The sequence below is a fragment of the Monodelphis domestica genome, chromosome 4 (genome assembly GCF_027887165.1).
Source record: "Monodelphis domestica isolate mMonDom1 chromosome 4, mMonDom1.pri, whole genome shotgun sequence".
NCBI classification, from domain to species: Eukaryota; Metazoa; Chordata; class Mammalia; order Didelphimorphia; family Didelphidae; genus Monodelphis; species Monodelphis domestica.
In genome coordinates this window covers 5,665,740-5,684,789 of record NC_077230.1, presented here as the reverse complement: position 1 = coordinate 5,684,789, position 19,050 = coordinate 5,665,740, and the positions used below count along the sequence as shown (strand labels likewise).

The following is a 19,050-nucleotide window of genomic DNA, read 5'->3' as shown; positions in this document are numbered from 1 at the left end:
GACTCCTCTTTCCACTCATGCCACCATTCTAGTGCTCACCTGCCATCAGGACTATTGAATCTCCCACTCTAATCCGTCCTCCCACTTGGCTAGAGTGAAATCAATTCTAAAAGGGGCAGGTTTGATCCTATGACTCCCCTAACCTCGAGTGTTTTCTGTGACTTCTAATAGCAAATAGAAATCTTTGACATCTAAGGAGTCCTTCAAAACCTACCACTAATACACCTTTCCAGGTTTATTTATTACACATGACTTCTCTTTTTTCTTTTTACATGACTGAGATTAATCAGAAGTTTGTTTTTATTCTTAACTTATTATATCTATATAATATTATATATCATTTTATTAATAATAGTTAATCATTATGGGTATAATTAATAATAAATATTAATAATATATTGTTATAAAATATGACATATTTTATCATAATTTTACAAATGAAGAAAAAGACAAATGAGGAAGGCTAATTAATTTGCTCCTAGTCACATAGGTAGTAATTGTATGAGGCTGGATTTAGGTCTTCATAACTTTGGGTCCTGTGTTCTAGCCTTTGATTCCCCTGGTTGCTTTTATTTTGTGTGTAGACACCTGAAAAAGACCCCTTTTCCTGAGGACTATTGAACCTCCCACTCTGTTATTGGCAGAATGTTGACTGAGGAGGCAAAGATTCTGCCACTTTTGACTGAAGTGACAGAGACACTAGATGGATGGTGATTCATGTAAGAAACAAGGGAAGGGAGGCCAGTCCTAAGATCATTCAATGTCTCTCCCTCTCAGTTAAATTTTGAAGAAATACACTGGATGGAGAGAATCTAAATGAATCTAGAGAACCCATATTTCCCAGGTGGTTATTTTGATGGTCTCTACAGAATTGGAGTAGAACCCTGAACATGCTATTTATAGACCTGGAAGACCTAAAATAGGCTGCAAGAAGTTTGGGGGACTGTGATTTTGGAAGTCTTTGTCCAAAAAAAAAAATCAGCCAAGTGAACCCTATAGGAGAGGCCAGTTTCAGTAGCCATTAGGCTTTTGGAGCTATGAGCTTCCTGAGGTAACCAAACATGGTGCCATGTTTGAAAAATGGTGCTGGGCTACTTGATAGGGCCCTAGCTACCACTGAAAGATGATATACAGTCATACACAACCCTTCATCCCGTACAGGCTAACATGTAATGGGACATTCTGAATGATTCATTTTGCATCCTTTGATATATAGTGAGAAATCCTGAATGAAAGGTGACTAAAAGATGGCCAAGGGCACAGGAGGCCTCCCATGCTAAATAGGAAAGGATATTCATGATCTTCCTTTTGGCTCTTGGTGCTTTTTGTTTTTTTGTGAACAGATCATGAGGCTGAGAACTAAACTCTCTGACCCAGTGCTTGGCCTCTTTTGCTGACTCAATGGCCTCTGAGGGCTCAGCTCCTGATGGACGATGTCACTGCTTCAGTGGTGGCTCTGCCCACTATCTACCCTAAGCGATAATGGTCATGGCAAACTCACCTCTTACCGTGTACAATTTGTACGAGTACCCAGAGGAGACGTTGTCCGTTCCTTGCTGACCTGAATCAGGTTATGCCTTCATGAGAACTGCAAAAATTGGGAACTAGCTTTATTATTAATCTGAATACAGACATGGTGAGAGGCCAGTATTGGACATAATGCTATGTTTCAGCAGGTGTGGAACTGTATAAATCCCAACTCAAAATGATGTAGCTATTTCTGTTGAATGCTGGTTCTCATTTCAGTTGGGACACCCACCTTTGAAAGATCAATATGACATGATGACACATGGTTCAGCCTGCTTCTGAATGGCATATTGATTAGAATGTTCTGCTTCCTCTATCTAATGGGAATGTTCTGACTTTACTGCACCCAATGCTGATTTAGGAAATTATCTTAAATTGCTGGTTATTATCCCTGCTATGAGGCAGGGATCTTGACCAACATCCTTTGAATTTTATTTGTATTCAAGTTTAATTTTGTTATACTTACTCTAACGTGATGGTTTTGATTTCTAGTTTTCATTAATATAAATATAATTTTTTTCATTAATTGATTAATTTAAACCTCTTATCCAGTTCATTTTTTCCTTTTTCACAAGTAATTATTCATTTCTTGAAATAATAAATGCCTTACTTTGCTATGAATAAAGAAATATTAAAATAGCATGTTTTTATATAATATTAACAAAATCAATAGCAAACTGTATTAGTGATGATTTACAATAATTTGTCTATGAGAAAGTTCACTGGGGAAGTCACTTGAATTCTTCACTATAATGCCAGTTGACTTGTTTTCTCTTGTGAAAACTCAGTCTTTTGCCATTTAGCTTTTCTCCACAGTTATCAGGGAAAGCCTCTTCTTTTTTCTAAACCCTTATCTGTGCTCAATACTGTGCTTTAGTTCCAAGGTAAAAGAGGGGTAAGGAGAGCTAGGCAATGGGGGTTAAGTGATTTATCCAAGGTCACTGTAATATTGAAAGGTTTCCTTAGAAAATAACAATAAGGAGACAGCTGGGTAGCTCAGTGGATGGAGATCCAGGCCCAGAGATAGGAGGTCCTGGGTTCAAATTTGGCGTCAGACACTTCCCAGCTGTGTGACCCTGGGCAAGTCACTTAACCCCCATTGCCTAGCCCTTACCACTCTTCTGCCTTGGAACCAATACACAGTATTGACTCCAAGAAGGAAGGTAAGGTTTTTTTAAAAAATGAAAATGACAATGACAATAACTCTTTCTAAACTGAGTGAATTGAAAACAAAAAAGGATCAAAAGTAAATTTAGATTAAGTTATTCTACAAGTTAAGTAAAACAAAAATTGAAATTTAAGAAATGAAAAAGAAAATAATAACTAATATTTATAGAATACTTTAAAAATTTCAAAGCATTTTTTATCAATTGACTTTCAAAATGATCCTATAAGGTAGGTAGATGCTTTTTTGTCCCCTGGATATACAACAGGGGGAAGTGAGGTGTAAAAAAGATAAAACGATGGCTTAGGGTCATACTAATAGTGTTTGAGTCAAGATTTGAAATGAGTGTCTTCCTGAATCCATAACTGCTCTCTACTATTCCACCCAACTGCCTAGAATAGTTCTCCATCTTCTTTCTCTCAAGAGTTACATCAGCTTCTCCTCAACTATGGCAAGTAACAAGTCAGTTTCCCTCTCTTGGATTGTTGCCTTTCTTCATTTTCCCAGTTCTTAGCAAAGTACGTGTTACTCTTTACAGTCTCTCTGCGATTTATTTCATAGATACGCTGAGATGAAAAGTAAAAAAATACACTTTTCCTGACTCCACATGAGAAAATGACCTCTAAGCAACTGCTAGTTCAAAATCTCCCAGAAAACATAGCTTTCCTCAATGTTTCAAGTAACCCTGAAATGTACATCCCCTCCATTTCTAATTTTTGTGTATAAAAAGAAATACTATAAATATTTTCCTCTTTGAGTTGTTGTATGGCTACCGTAGTTGTCGAAAGGTATTGGTCCAACGGTATATATAATTTAGTTACTCTGGGGGCAAAATGATGAATTTGCTACCCCAATTGCTAGACCATTTCACAATGTTGTTAACAATGTGCTAGTATGTCTATTTACTCAAAGTTCCTCCAATATTTCTCAAAAAAATTTTCATCTTTTCTTCTAGTCTGATAATCATAAGGTAGAATTTCAAAGTTGTTTTGATTTGCATTTCTCTAGTTGTGATTTTGAATATTTTTAGATGATGTGTTGATGGCTAACAAGAAGTTTCTTCCTTTAAAAATCTCCTGTTTGTGTTCTTTGAAGATTTATCTTTTAGGAAATTGTTCTAAAATATTTTTATATTTATATAATATATACATATATTTAAATTTGAATCAATTATTTGTAAATCTTAGAAAAGATTTTTATTCATAGAGCTGGCTGACTTCTAAACTCTTTGTAGGGTTTTGCACTCACTTTGCTCTTCCCTCTGTTAGCATTAGCTTTTTTTTAGCTTTTTCATTTTCCCAAACTTGTACCAATTTTCTTGGTATGGCTTATCTCTTGGCCTCTGCCACATTGTTTTGTCAGGTTCTGCAGCTTTCTCCTTCTATTTTGTTTTCCTTAGTTTTGACAACTATCTTCTGGGATTTATATGGAAGAGCTGGGCTTTTCTGTTAGCTTACATTGAAATCTTAATTCTAAGGCTCTACTAAGAGCTTTCTTCATAAAAACCCTATAAATAGGTTGTCCACGTGTCTGAGATTCAAAGGGAATAACCTATCAGGGATCACATGGATAATAAAGAGCTGTGCAAAGTCTTGAAATCAAATGTTCTGATTCTGATCCCACACATCTTCCAGGACACCACGGATATAGTGAAATTTCTGGCTAAAACTAAACAAATGACACACTAATGAATTTTATTGTATTGTAGAGACAGTTACCTAGTCAAGTTTACAATGGCAAAATTTAAGATGAACAAATCCTTAATCAGTTATGACATTACAGATGTTCATTTTGGATTCTTAAAAAATGAAGACCTTAGAGCTAAAGGAAATCTTCAAAGCTGTCTCATTCAACTCTTTTATTTTTGAAATAAGAACATCAGTGCCTAGAGAAATGAGCTGTCTTTTTCTAGTTCACAAGCTAGTTACTGGCAGAAGTGGTCTTAGAACCTAGTTCTCCTGACTTTCTATCCAGGCCTCTTTATTCTATGCCAGGTGAACTCCCAGAAGACAGAATAATAGAACCATCGACAAATAGGAGTCCTTTCCATATTGTGCCCTGCCCTGTCATGATTTTGATTTTGATTTATTCTGGGTCAACATAAGAGTATAAGTAGGAATTTGGGGCAGAGGCATTGTGGAAGCCACAAATGACATGCAAAGGCTAGATGATGATGCAGAAAAAATTGAGAAAATCAGAACTGCACAGAGCAGACTAATACCAAATACCTAACCAAAATTTTGGAGGTGTAGTATCTCTGGTATGGAGGGCTTGTCGTGCCCTCCTAGGGCAGCTCTCCAGCCTCTGACCCCCACCTGACACCCAGCTCTCACTGGTGGCTCCCAGTAGCTGCTAGCATGCGGCAGTGGCCACACCCCAGGCAACGGCTTAGACACGCCTGCCAAACCTTGTGAGGGTAGCCATCGGGTCGTCGTCGACCTCTGGTGAACCAGGGCTTTGCTCACCCAGCATGTGAAGACTGCTTTGGTGGAACAGACAGAAGAAACCAACAAGAAGGTTCAACGGCTGAGAGGGTGACGCAGTGAAGCACTGTGGAGTGCTCAGGGCGTGTTGGAGCACAAAAGACAACACGGCCATCCAATACAGCTGAGGAAGTCTCCAGGTGTAACGACTTTTCGTGCCACTGGACCCAGGCTTCCAACGCCGAGAGAGTGGGACTGTCTCTGTGCATCGGTTTTTCCACTTAAATCTCCTTCACACACAAGTGTCTTTGTGCACACTCATCTATCCTAATCCCATCCACCCTCTTCAAGACCTGCGGCGATGGGGGAGTGACGACGCAACAGGTGGAGGTGACCACTGGCAGTTGTAGTCACGATCCTGCATGTAGGCGGCCCACGGACCAGTGGTCGCTCGGCCCTGTGGGCAGCAGGGACATTCGGCAACATCCTGAGTGACTGAGCAGCCCCCTCTAGGACAGCACTGCTCACCCTAATCAAGGGAGGGGACTAGAAAAGGCGTCCCAAACATTGCCTGCCCTACAAACACCCGGTCAGCACACCGCGGCTGGCGGGTCCTCCCTTTAAGTGGTCGAAATCAAAGAAAAAATACAAAGAAACTCCTACTAGGAGCCTGGAACATCAGGACATTACTTGACAGAGAGAATACCCCAAGACCTGAGAGAAGAACAGCTCTAATCGGTAAAGAACTGGTGAGATATAACATCGACATCACAGCCTTAAGCGAAACACGCTTACCAGAAGAGGGATCACTCAGCGAACCCACCACTGGATACACCTTCTTCTGGAAAGGTAGAGCCTCAAATGAAGACAGAATCCACGGTGTTGGCCTGGCCATCAAGACCAGTTTGCTCAAACAGCTGCCAGACTTGCCTGTGGGCATCAGTGAGAGGCTCATGAAGATCCGTTTGCCTCTCAGCAAAGACCGGTATGCCACAATCATCAGCGCATATGCCCCAACACTGACCAGCACAGAGGAGACCATCGAGCAGTTCTACTCTGACCTGAGTGCCGTCCTGCCCTCAGTGCCCACAAATGACAAGCTGATACTACTGGGAGACTTCAACACCCATGTTGGCCAGGACCATGAAAGATGGGAAGGAGTGCTCAGCAAACACAGCGTGGGCAAAATGAACAACAACGGCCTACTGTTACTCAGCAAATGCTCAGAGTTCAAGCTCAACATCACGAACACTGTGTTCAGAATGGCGAACAAATATAAAACAACGTGGATGCACCCAAGATCAAAACAGTGGCATCTCATTGACTACATCATTGTATGCCGGTAGGACATCCAGGATGTAAAGATCACCAGAACCATGAGAGGAGCTGAATGCTGGACAGACCACCAATTGGTTAGAGCGACTCTTCAAATGCGCATTGCGCCTCGCCATCCAAAATGCACCCAGAAAGTTCGTGCATTTTACAACGTGAGTCATCTTAGAGATCCATCTTATTTGCAAACATTCCAGTCCTGCCTGGACAACAAGCTGTCTGCCAAGGGACCACTCACTGGAAGCTCAACCGAGAAATGGAACCAGTTCAGAGACGCAGTGAAGGAAACATCAAAGGCAGTCCTAGGCCCCAAACAACGCAACCACCAGGTCTGGTTCGATGAGAACAACACTGCTATTGAAGACCTGTTGAGCAAGAAGAACAAAGCCTTTATGGAGTGGCAAAATAACCCAAACTCTGCTCCTAAAAAAGGACAGATTCAAGTCTCTCCAAGCCACGGCGCAGCGTGAGATCAGGAAGATGCAAGACTGATGGTGGGAAAAAAAGGTAGAAGAAATCCAGCGGTTTGCTGATATGAAAAACTACAAACAATTTTTCAGTGCCCTCAAGACTGTCTATGGGCCATTAAAACCCACCACCACTCCCTTGCTATCCTCTGACGGTGACACTCTCATAAAAGATAAAAAAGGCATCAGCAACAGGTGAAAGAACACTTCAGTCAGCTTCTCAATCGACCCTCTTCAGTCAACCAAAGTGCCCTTGACCAGATCCCTCAAAACCGCTGCATTGAACAACTTGATGTCCCTCCTTCAATAGAGGAAGTCCAAAAAGCCATTAAACAAATGAGTGCAGGCAAGGCACCCGGTAAAGACGGGATCCCAACCGAGGTGTACAAGCCCTTACATGGAAAGGCGCTTCAGGCATTCCACATAGTGCTGACCAGCATATGGGAAGAGGAAGACATGCCCCCAGAACTCAGAGATGCCTCCATCGTAGTCCTATACAAGAACAAAGGCGCACGAGCAGCCTGTGACAACTACAGAGGCATCTTACTACTCTCCACTGCCAGAAAGATCCTCGCCAGTGTTATACTCAACAGACTCCTGTCATCTGTTTAAGAGCAGAACCTGCCTGAATCACAATGTGGCTTCCGACCAGATCGCAGCACCATCGACATGGTCTTCACAGTGAGGCAAATGCAGGAAAAATGCCTTGAGCAGAACCTGAGTCTCTACATTGTCTTCATAGACCTGACAAAGGCGTTCAACACAGTGAACAGGGATGCATTGTGGGTGATCCTCAGCAAGCTCGGTTGCCCAGCAAAATTCATCAAACTGATCCAGCTCTTTCATGTCGACATGACAGGGGAAGTCCCATCTGGTGGAGAGACTTCAGATCACTTCAACATCTCCAATGGTATGAAACAAGGCTGTGTCCTCGCTCTGGTACTCTTCAACCTATACTTCACCCAAGTATTACGACATGCTGTGATGGATCTAGACCTGGGCATCTACATCAAATACCAACTGGATGGCTCACTGTTCGACCTTTGCTGCCTGTCTGCAAAAACAAAGACAACAGAGAGACTCATCCTGGAAGCTCTCTTCGCAGATGACTGTGCTCTCATGGCCCACCAAGAAAATCATCTCCAAACCATTGTGGACAGGTTCTCTACCGCAACAAAACTGTTTGGCCTGACTATCAGCCTCAGCAAAACAGAGGTGCTGTTCCAACCTGCACCAGGGAGGCCAACGAACCAGCCGTGCATTACAATAAATGGCACTCAGCTTTCCAACATCAACACTTTCAAGTACCTGGGCAGCACCATCACCAACAACGGGTCCCTAGACCACGAGATCAATGCCAGGATCCAAAAGGCCAGCCAGGCACTCGGGCGGCTGCACTGCAAAGTCCTCCAACACAGCAGTGTAAGCACTGCGATGAAGCTCAAAGTGTACAACGCAGTGGTCCTCAGCTCGCTCCTGTACGGTGTGAGACATGGACACTGTACCAGAAGCACATGAAACAGCTGGAGCAATTCCACCAACACTCCCTCCGGTCAATCATGAGGATCCAATGGCAGGACCGCATCACCAACCAGGAAGTCCTCGACAGAGCCAACTCCACCAGTATCGAAGTCCTGGTCCTCAGAACCCAGCTACGATGGTCTGGACACGTCATCTGCATGGACCCACAGCGAATACCAAGACAGGTATTCTAGGGTGAACTGTCAGCTGGACTCAGGAAACAAGGCCGACCAAAGAAAAGATTCAAGGATCAGCTAAAGTCCAACTTGAAGTGGGCTGGCATGACCCCAAAGCAACTAGAACTCGCTGCCTCTGTCAGAAGCAGCTGGCGAACCCACATTAACAATGCTGCCACCTTTGAAGATGAGCGACGTCGATGTCTTACCACTGCGCGTGAACGCCGACACCAGGCCACAACCGCACCTCCCGTAACAACTGGCGTCCCAGGCCCCATGTGCCACAAACTGTGCGCCTCAGCCTTTGGACTCCAAAGCCACATGAGGGTACACCGTAGATGAGACTGCACAAAGACAATCGTCATTCTCGGACACCGAGAGACTACCTCTATCCTATACTGTAAACACCCCATAATATAAAATAAAATAAAATAAAATAACCAGGCTTCTTTTCTGATATGAAGGCAGAGCCAAAAAATTTTATGGACATTTTCCAGATGGTGGAAAGTCTGTACCCCTAACCTGTGCAATATAGAAGGAATACTTGTATTGACAGTGACTAGAGCACCAGGCCTGGAATCAGGAAGAATTATCTTCCTGAGTCTAAGTCCATCTCCAAACACTTATAAGTTTTGTGACCCTGGACAAGTCATTTAACCCCATCTGCCTCAGTTCTTTATTTGCAAAATGACCCTGAGAAAAAAATGGCAAACCATTCCCGTAGTTTTGCCAAGAAAAACGTGAAAGGAGTCACAGAGTCAGACACAACTGAGAATGACTGAACAACATATTTACACTGTCCAATATAAAAGAGGAAAAGGTGTATAATTGCTAATAAATGTTCTCAACATTTAAATAAAATCATTTCTTATTTATCTTTAATAGGTGCTGACAAACTTACAACTAGCAATCCTCCAACCACCAAAGGTCAGTTTGTGAAGTAGTATTTCTCTGTTTTCAAGTTTTCAAGGTTTTTCACATGCAACATTTCATTTTATCCTCATGACAACATTGTGGGGGAAATGAGACCAAAAAAAAGTTTTATCCTTATTTTATATATATGGGGAAATTGACACAGATTATTGACTAGCCCAGCTAGTTCATAGAAGAGCAGGCACTAGAACTCAGATCTTCTGACTTCGTCTCTTCCACTTTTCTCACCCAGTAACAATACTGCTTCTCCCAAGAGATGTTTATAATAAATACAGGGGAGTCTAGATGGAGAGCAGCAGAGATAAGCAGGAAGAGCAGTTAACACGATTTTATCACTACTCATAAGAGGAGGAAGAGAACAGATGCCAACAGGGAACAATTCCAATGTGTTATTGCTTCCATCCCCTTGCCAAGACCAGCACACAGTGGGGTGGCTTCAGATGGATGTGGGGCTGGGAAATAGCTTTCACACTCTGATTGAAGGCTCCCATCCCTCCAGTGCTCAAACTTGTAGATGAGTTTGAGACAAAGAGCTGCCTGATCAGCTGCCTGGTAGATAACAGAATGCCCAAGATCAGGGAAATGAGGCTATTTTCCAAATTATCTGATGAAAAGGGAAGAATAAGGGGCAAGTACACAAGGACCTGAGCTCTGTTTCAATGCATTAAGAAAGGGGGTGGGCAATACCCAGGATCTGGATTTATTAACCTTCACATATATATTCTTCCTTGGTGCTGTGGTGGTGGTGGTGGTAGTGGCAATGGAGCCACACCAGTCCAAACTAGTTTTGAGCAGCTCATAGTGTTATATCTTAAAAAAAAAAACAACCCTAGAAAGATAAATTGCATTAAAATAGTATTAGTGTTAAACTAAGATCAAGAGTGTGTGTTTCAATTGATTTCAAATTATTTCAATTATTTGACTTATTTTGTTATGGCTCCTTTTTGAATATACTTTTTTTCAGTAAATTATGTGTTAAGTATTTCTTCTTTTCTGTGTTTTTGTGAATATGTCCCAATACATGATCAATTTTTGCAAAGCAGCTACTTATAACTGAGAATTTGCAAGTGTCTTTCTATTCAGAAATCACCAGAGGTCTATCATCTCTTTCTTTCCTAAAATTATATCCAGCTCCTTAATTTTCTTCTTGTTTATCTTTTGCTTAAATTTGTTTATATGTCAAAGGGGTGCGTTATAAGCTTCAAAATTATGGTTTTCCTATTTCTTTCTTTCTTCACTTTTGATCCCCCACTTAGGATGTAGATGATATGCTAATTGGCAATGTAATATTAAGGGTACTATTGATTCATTATATATGATCTTAATCATAATGTGATTCCCCTGTTCATCTTTTATGTCATGTCTGTACTTACTGCACTTATCCAAAATTCTTAATTGTTCCCCACGTTTTTATTCCATGTCCTTTTGCATTTTTTTGTCCCTTTGCTTCCACCTTCCTTTTTATAAAGAAAGTAGTTTGCCTGATACTTTTTGTCTACAAATGAAATGACTTGTTTCCTCTCCTTTTTGTCTTTTCTTAAAATCATAAAGACAGAACAAAACTAAATTGGCCCTCTGTTGTTTTTACCCTTCTCTCCAACTCTTAAAGACATTAGGGTTCTGATGGACATATTGCCCCACATATCAACATTTTTAAAAAATACACCTTTCTACATTTCTCTTGGGATTTATATTTTTGTTTTAAAAGTCTACTCTGCTTTGTTATTGGGAATGCCTAGAAGTTTTCTGTTCCATTAAGGGTTCGTCTTTTCCTCTGGAAGATCGCTCCTATTCAGTTTTCCTGGATATGTTATCCTTGGTAGTAAGCCTTTATGTTTCATCTTTCAGAGTATCATATTTCAAGCTGTTATTTCCTTTACAATAGCAACTACCAAGTCTTACGTGTGTTTTACTCTGGTCCCTTAATATTTGATTTGTCCTTTTTTGGAGTGGTGGTGTGAGAGTGTGATGGGGCTTGTTTTGTTTTTTTTCTATGACCTAGATGCTGTTGATTTTGAATATAATGTTTCCTAAAGTTTTCATTTTGAAGGTTATTTTTAGAAGGTTACTACTATATTCCATTTTCACTTTGATTTCTAAAAGTTCTCAATAATTGTCTTTTAAATGTCTTACAAATTACTGTCTAGACTTTTTTTTTTGCAGGGGTGACATCAGGATTTTCAGGCAGTCCAATAATTATTTTTTTTAAATTTGAATTAGTTTATTTAGTCAATTTAGAACATTATTCCTTGGTTACAATAATCACATTATTTCCCTCCCCTCCACCCACCCTTCCCACAGCCCATGCGCAATTTCATTGGGTATTACTTGTGACCTTGATCACAACCTATTTCTATGTTGTTGATGTTTGCACTAGAATGTTCATTTAGAGTCTCCATCCCCAGCCATATCCCTTAGATCCATGTATTCAAGCAGTTGTTTTTCTTCGGTGTTAGATTGTCTCTCCATCTTCTTTCCATATGTTTTGGATAAAATATTCCTTATATTTTCTTCTGTTTTTCGATCTTTTGGTTTTGTTTTATTATTTCTTGGTGTTTCATTGAGTCATTGTTTTTCTGTTTAATTCATTCTCATTTTCCAAGTACTCCAGGGTGAGATTTTCCACCATAGGTTCTAAAGTATTGCCAGTTTTTATTACCTAATATTCCATTTTTTATTTCTTACTTCATTTTTTCTAAGTACTCTTATAATCCTTGTGTCCACGACAACTGTCTACAACTTTTTTCTCTTTACCACCTGGACTCCTCTCAAAACAAGTTATTTTCTCATGGTATTCAGTTTTCCTTTGTTCCCTTGTTTCAACCTCAGCATCAAGGTTAAGCTAGGCTTAGGCTCAGCTATTGAATAACATGGGTAGGTCCTGCATATTTTGAGTATTGTGGCCAATACCAGGTTTCTTCCTCAAGGGACTCTAGTATTATTCTGATGCCATCTTCTGCCTGAAGGTCCCTCTTACCACAGGGCTCCAGGACCTCCCCATTCATTAGACTCTGAGGTCCTTCCTCCTACTGTAACAGCCCTCAGTTGAGGCAACCAAAAGGACAAAACTCTGAAGTCATTTGAAGTCATTTCCCTGATGATTCTCCCAGAGAGGGGGAGGTTTTGGTGGGTTGGCCAGGTGTATATATCTATTTTTTACTTTTTATATTTTTTCAATTACATGTAGAAATAATTTTTACAATTGTTTTTTGATAATTTATAATTCAGATTTTCTTCTTCCCTCCCCTTTACCCTCTCTGAGGTGATAAATAGCTTTATATAGATTATACCTGCACTTTATGCAATACACATTTCTATATTGCTCATGAGGTGACAGGTGATACATATCATACATACAATTAAAAAAACTCATAAAGGAAATAAAATGGAAGATGGTATGCTTTGATCTGCAGTCAGACTCCAATAGTCTCTTTTTTGGCTGTGGATAGTATTTTTCATCCTGAGTCCCTTGTGGTTATCTTGGAAATTTGCTTCATTGATAATATTACTTAGTCCTTCACAGTTGATTATACAATATTTTTGTTACTATATACACCTGCTTCTGTTGACTTTACTTTCCATTAATTCATATAAATGTTTTCAAGTTTTTCTAAACTCATTTTGTTTGTAATTTCTTGTGGCATAATAATATTCTATTACAACCATTTGACACAACTTGTTCAATCATTTCCCAACTGATAGATATCCCTTCAGTTTCCAATTCTTTGCCACTACAAAAAAATGCTGCTAAAGATGTTTTGTACAGAAAAGTCCTTTACCCTTATCTTTGGATACAGACCCAATATGGTTTCTGGGTTAAAGAGTATGCATAATTTTATGGTTCTTTGAGTGTAGCTCCAATTTGCTTTCCAGATTGGTTGTAATCAATTCACAGTTCTCCAACAATGCATTAGTGTCCTGATTTTCCCACATGCCCTCCAATATATATCATTTTCCTTTTTGGTCATATTAGGCAATCTGATAGGTGGGAGGTAGTATCTAAAAGTTGTTTTAATTTGCACTGCTCTAATCAATAGTGATTTAGAGTATTTTTATATGACAGAACATAATTTTAAATTCTTTCTCCCCTAACTGTATATTTATATCCTTTGACCATTTATCATGTGTGGAGGGCTTTGTATTCTTATCAATTTGACTCATTTATCTATTTGAGAAATGAAACCTTTGTCAGAGACACTTGCTATAATTCCCCCCCCCCCCCGATTTGTTATCTCCCTTCTAATCTTGTAGCATAGGTTTTGTTTATATAAAACTTTTAAAATTTAATGTAATCAAAATCACCCATTTTATTTTTCATATTGTTCCCAATCTTATTTGGTCATGAATTCTTCCCTTATTCTTAAGTCTTACAGGCAAACGTTTTCGTGTTTTCCTAATTTGTTTATATTATCACCCTTTATTTCTAGATCAAGTATCCATTTTGACTTTATCTTTGTGTATAATACGAAATGTTGGTCTATCCTTCATTTCTGCCTTACTATTTTCTAGTTTTCCCAGCAGTTTTCATCAAATAGTTCTTTCCTCAATAGCTTAGATATTTGGGTTTAACAGACATTAGGGTACTCTGCTCATTAGCTACTATGTGTTGCTTACCTATTCCATTGATCCACTGTTCTATTTCTTAGCTGGTTCCAGACTATTTTGAACACCACCACTTTATAGTATAGTTTGAGATCTGGTACAGTTCCTTCCTTCATAGTTCTTTTTCCATTAATTGTCTTGATATTCTTGGCCTTTTGTTCTTCCAGATGAACTTGTTATTTTTTCTAGTTCTTTGAAATAATTTTTGGGTAGTTCAATTAGTATGTTGCTGAATAGGTAAATTAATTTGGGTATGACTGTAATGTTTATTATGTTGGTTTTACCTATTCATGAGCACGTAGTGATTTTCCAATTATTTAGGTCTAATTTATTTGTGTGAAGTATTTTGTAATTGTTTTCTTATAATTGCTGGATTTGTTTCAGTAGATATGCCCTCAGGTATTTTATATAGTCTACAGTTAATTTTAATGGAATTTATTTTTCTATCTCTTGCTGTTGAACTTTGTTGGTGGTAAATGAAAACACTAATGATTAATGTGGGTTTATTTTGTATCTTGTAATTTTACTGAAGTTGTTGATTATTTCTATTAGGCTTTGTTGTTGATTTCCTGGGTTTCTTCCTATACCATAGAATCTGCAAAAAAATGATAACTTTGTTTCCTCAGTGCCTATTCTAAATTCTTTTATTAATTTTTCTGCTCTTATTGCTTTAGCTAGTGTTTCTAGTACAATATTAAATAGTAGTGGTGACAATAGGCAGCGTTACTTCACTCCTAATCTTATTGGGAAGGCTTCTAGTTATATTAGTTACATTACAAATTCCACTCCAGGCAATGCTTGCTGATGGTTTTAGACAGATATCATTTATCACTTTAAAGAAATCCCCATTTATTCCAATGTTTCCTAATGTTTTTTATAAGGAATGGGTATTGTTTTCTCAGAAGCTTTCTCTACATCTATTGAGATAATCTTATTGTTTCTGTTGGTTTTATTATTGATATGGCCAATTGTGCTGATAGTTTTCTTAAAATCCCCACATTCCTTAAATCCAAAATCCCATGTTATAAAACCCATCTGGTCATGTTGTAAGATATTTGTGATATAATGATGTAATTTCCTTGTTAGTATTTTATTTAAGATTTTCACATCAATGTTCATTAGGGAGATTGGTCTATAGTTTTCTTTCTGTTTTAGTTCTTCTAGTTTAATATCTGTACTATATTTGTATATTAAAATGAATTTGGAAAGATGTATTCTTCTATCTTTCCAAATACTTTATGTAGCACTGGAGTTAGTTATTCTTTAAGTATTTGGTAGAATCCATTTGTGAATCCATCTAACCTTTTTCTTAGGGAATTCTTAAATATTTTGTTCAATTTCTTTTTCTGTAATGGGGTTGTTTAAGTATTCTATTTCTTTATTAATCTGAGTAGTTTACATTTTTGTAAATATTCATCTATTTCACTTGGGTTGTCAGATTTATTGACATATAGTTGGGCAAAATAACACTGAATAATAGCTTTAATTTCTTCCTCGTTGGTTGTGATGCCACTGTTGTCATTTTTGATAATGGTATTTTGGTTTTTTCTTTCCTTTTTTTAACCAATGATTTTTTCCTTTGTATTTTGCTCATTTTCCTAGTTATTTTTTCCCATGTTGAGGTTCTTTTCTGCTCCTGGGATAGAGGAAGCACTGTTCTAAGATTGCAGAGTATTCTTCTCTGATACTTGGGGTAGGCTTGGCTGCCTTTGTTTTCCCATGGTGTATGGGTTGAGGGGGTGGTCCTGCTGGCTTACAGTTGTTTTGTCCAGCTATATTCTTCTCACCCTGCTGCCAGTTCCTCTGTTGTCTGGTGGGCTGGGCTGGTCCCTATTCTGCTGCTTTGCAGAGATATGTTGGTCTGGTGCCTGCTTTACCTTCACTACCCAGGTAGCTTGGGCTTAGCTGGTCCCTGTTCTGCCTTAGGCACTCTGCTGCCACAGGAAAGTACTTTGTTCTTCCTCTCTGCCTTCATTACCCCTGCTGAGTGGCTCAAGCTAGGCTCGGTCCTGCTCTTCTGTATCATTGCCTTTAACCCCATAACTGTGTGTTGGCCCATGTTTTGCCAGTTTTCACAGATCCTGTTCTCCATGGGCTGCTCTTTCTTCTTACCCTGATGAGCTGCATTCTTCTTGTTTTCCTTTGTTTCGAGCTGAATTCTCTTCTTGTTGGGGTTGTGTGGAGGGTTCAGGTCAGTGGAGCATCCTTTGTGGTACCATCTTAGCCCCCAGCATGCAACGTCCTAGTGTATACATTGAATATATATATATATATATGAAATATATATATATATACGCATATATATGTGTGTGTATCAATCCAAGAAAATCCTGGTATCAGATTAGACTCCAGAAGGGATTGCATACAAGAGACTTATTATTTTTTATCTAAGTATCATCACTGGAATGATGGCCCTCGTGTTCCTGGTGTTACTCCATTTTATCGTTGTCATTTTAAATTAGTAGATCCATTATAAACCATTCCTCACTTCATGGATTGTCATTTTTAAAAGACCTTTTGCTCTGCTTATACTATTATTTGTATTAAGTTCCTCCTCTAGTTCTGTTTATGCTAGGATTTTACCTGAAATTGGAATTGTTTTCACGTTTTAGGAATGGTATAGAAGGCTACTAAGTCATTCCTACCACATGATAGGACATGGTAGAAACATCATTTGTTTTATTCAGTCTAGAGTGGTTTTCCATTAAGTCTATAGGACTCCATTTTTAGATTTTCATTATATAACAAGTAGAGAGTAGAAAGGATGTGGTCCAGAATCATAGCTTTGGCTTTCATGCTATTTGAACTTTGTTCCAGAGGCTTAGCAGAATTCTCATTGTGGGTTTGCTTTTCTGACCAAGCGTTGCCTTTGCTACAGTAGATGTAGAGATGGTGGAGAATAGATTTTATTCTGATTACTAAATAGAAATGGTACCCTTTTAAAACATTCTAAGTTGAGTTTTTATGTACATTTTGGGATATGTAAGTATCACATCACATTTCGATCCTGAGTTTTAGTCTCTAAACCAGTCTGAGCTAGACCTGGTCCAGAATGTGTGGAATTTCTTTCTTCTTTTACATTAATCTCTTGGGTTTCTCTTAATGCACAAAATTTCTTCCTGGTATTCAGTGTTTGTTTTAGTCATAATATTAGGTTCAGAGATGGAAATTTTGTTCTTCTAGCTCCCCTTAACAGTCTCAGTTGAGATGGGGAGCCCTTGTTTGGATCGGGCCACTCTGTAGTCCCAGTTGCCGTTATTGCCAATCTGTCTGGTATGAGTAGGCCTCACCTTCTCCCTCAATTCCTATCTTCCGAGTAGTCTGGTCATCCACTGCATCCTCCGGCCTAGTCTCATTTCTCTCTTTTCCTTGCATGATCCCTAATCAGGAGCTGGTTCTGCCCTGTGTTCTGACATCGTGGGTAAGGTAGGATACTGGAGATTAGGCTGGAATCCTGCCCTACCCTGGCATTGTACTCAGGTGCTGACTCTGTAGAGATTCTTGTGGTGACTCTCAGAGCATTGAGGGGGCCCAATCAAGACCTGTCTTCGTAGGTAGTTATCCAAGGACAGCCTTTAGGTTCCTGATTACTGGCGTTCATGCTGGCTTTAAGCACTCATTCATGGAGCTTCAGGACAATTTGTAGGATTTTGCATGAACTTGTCTATCTTAACTGCTCTCTCTGCCACAGATACCATTTTCCTGAGTTAATGCCCACTTTCTTGGTATGACTTTTCTGCAAGTCTCGGCCACATTTTTGTCAAGTTCAGGAGGTTATTTCTCTTTCTATTTTGTTTTCTTTATTTTTTTGCCAAAAATCTTCTGGGATTTCTATTGGGAATCAGCTTTTTTCACATTGAAATATCAACTGTAAGACTCTACAAAGCACCTTCTTCATTCAAAAACTCTAGACATAGATTGTTCACTTATCTGAGGCTCAAAATGGTTCATTGATCTCACCCAGCTCCACAAACTCTTAAAATCAAATATTCTGATTCTGTTTTCCACCCCTTCTAGGGGAGCTCTCATGTAATAAAGTTTCTGGTTAAATAAAAAAACTGACTCACTAATAATAAATAAGCCTGGATAGATATTTACCTATATTTACAATGGCAAAATTCAAAGTGAATAAATCCTTACTAAGTGATGATGCTAAACATTTTGGGTTTGGATTCTTAAGTAGTAAAGCATATACAACCATCTTATCCAAGTATCTTATTTTTCAAATAAAAACATCGTCTAGACAAGTTAACAGACTTGTTCTAGGTCACAAGCTAGGTATTGGGAGAACAAGACTTAGAACCCAGGTCTCCTGATTTTCTCTTTAGGTCTCTTTACACTATGCCAGGCTTTCCTTCCTGATGATAGAACAATAGAACAATCAATATATTGGCATTGGGAACAGCTAGGACTGAAATCAGGAAGAATTATCCATCCTAGACACTTGTGAGCTGTGTGGCCCTGGACAAGTCACTTAATACCATCTCCTTCAGTTCCTAATCTATAAAATGAGAGAAGGATAGAAATGGAGGAGGAATGGCAAACCAGTAGCTGGGCCAACAAAACTGCAAATGGGATCACCCAGAGTCAAACACAACTGAAAGTGGCTGAACAACAGATTTACAGTGTCCAGTACAGAAGAGGAGAGGTTGCATAATAGCTATTGAATGTTATCAACATTTAAATAAAATTATTTCTTTTTTACCTTGAACAGATCCTGACAGACTTACAACTAGCAATCCTCCAACCACCAAAGGTCAGTTTGTGAATTAGTATCTCTCCATTAAAACTGGGGAAAAAACCTAAAAGGTTTTCAAGGTTTTTCATGTACAACATTTCTTTTTATCCATGATGTGGGGGAAGGAAGGTAAAAGATTATCTTTATTTTATACATTGGAAACTAG

The 19,050-nt window shown here is 39.0% G+C and overlaps 1 protein-coding gene across 1 annotated transcript in view; it reads left to right on the top strand.

Moving 5' to 3' along the window:
- TMPRSS15 (transmembrane serine protease 15) overlaps positions 1-19,050 on the top strand; it is a 140,900-nt gene that overhangs the window by 31,978 nt on the left and 89,872 nt on the right. Inside the window, exon 5 of the mRNA XM_056825876.1 lies at positions 9,497-9,542. Coding sequence (XP_056681854.1) covers positions 9,497-9,542 — 46 coding nt within the window. The remainder of the gene's footprint in view (positions 1-9,496; positions 9,543-19,050) is intronic.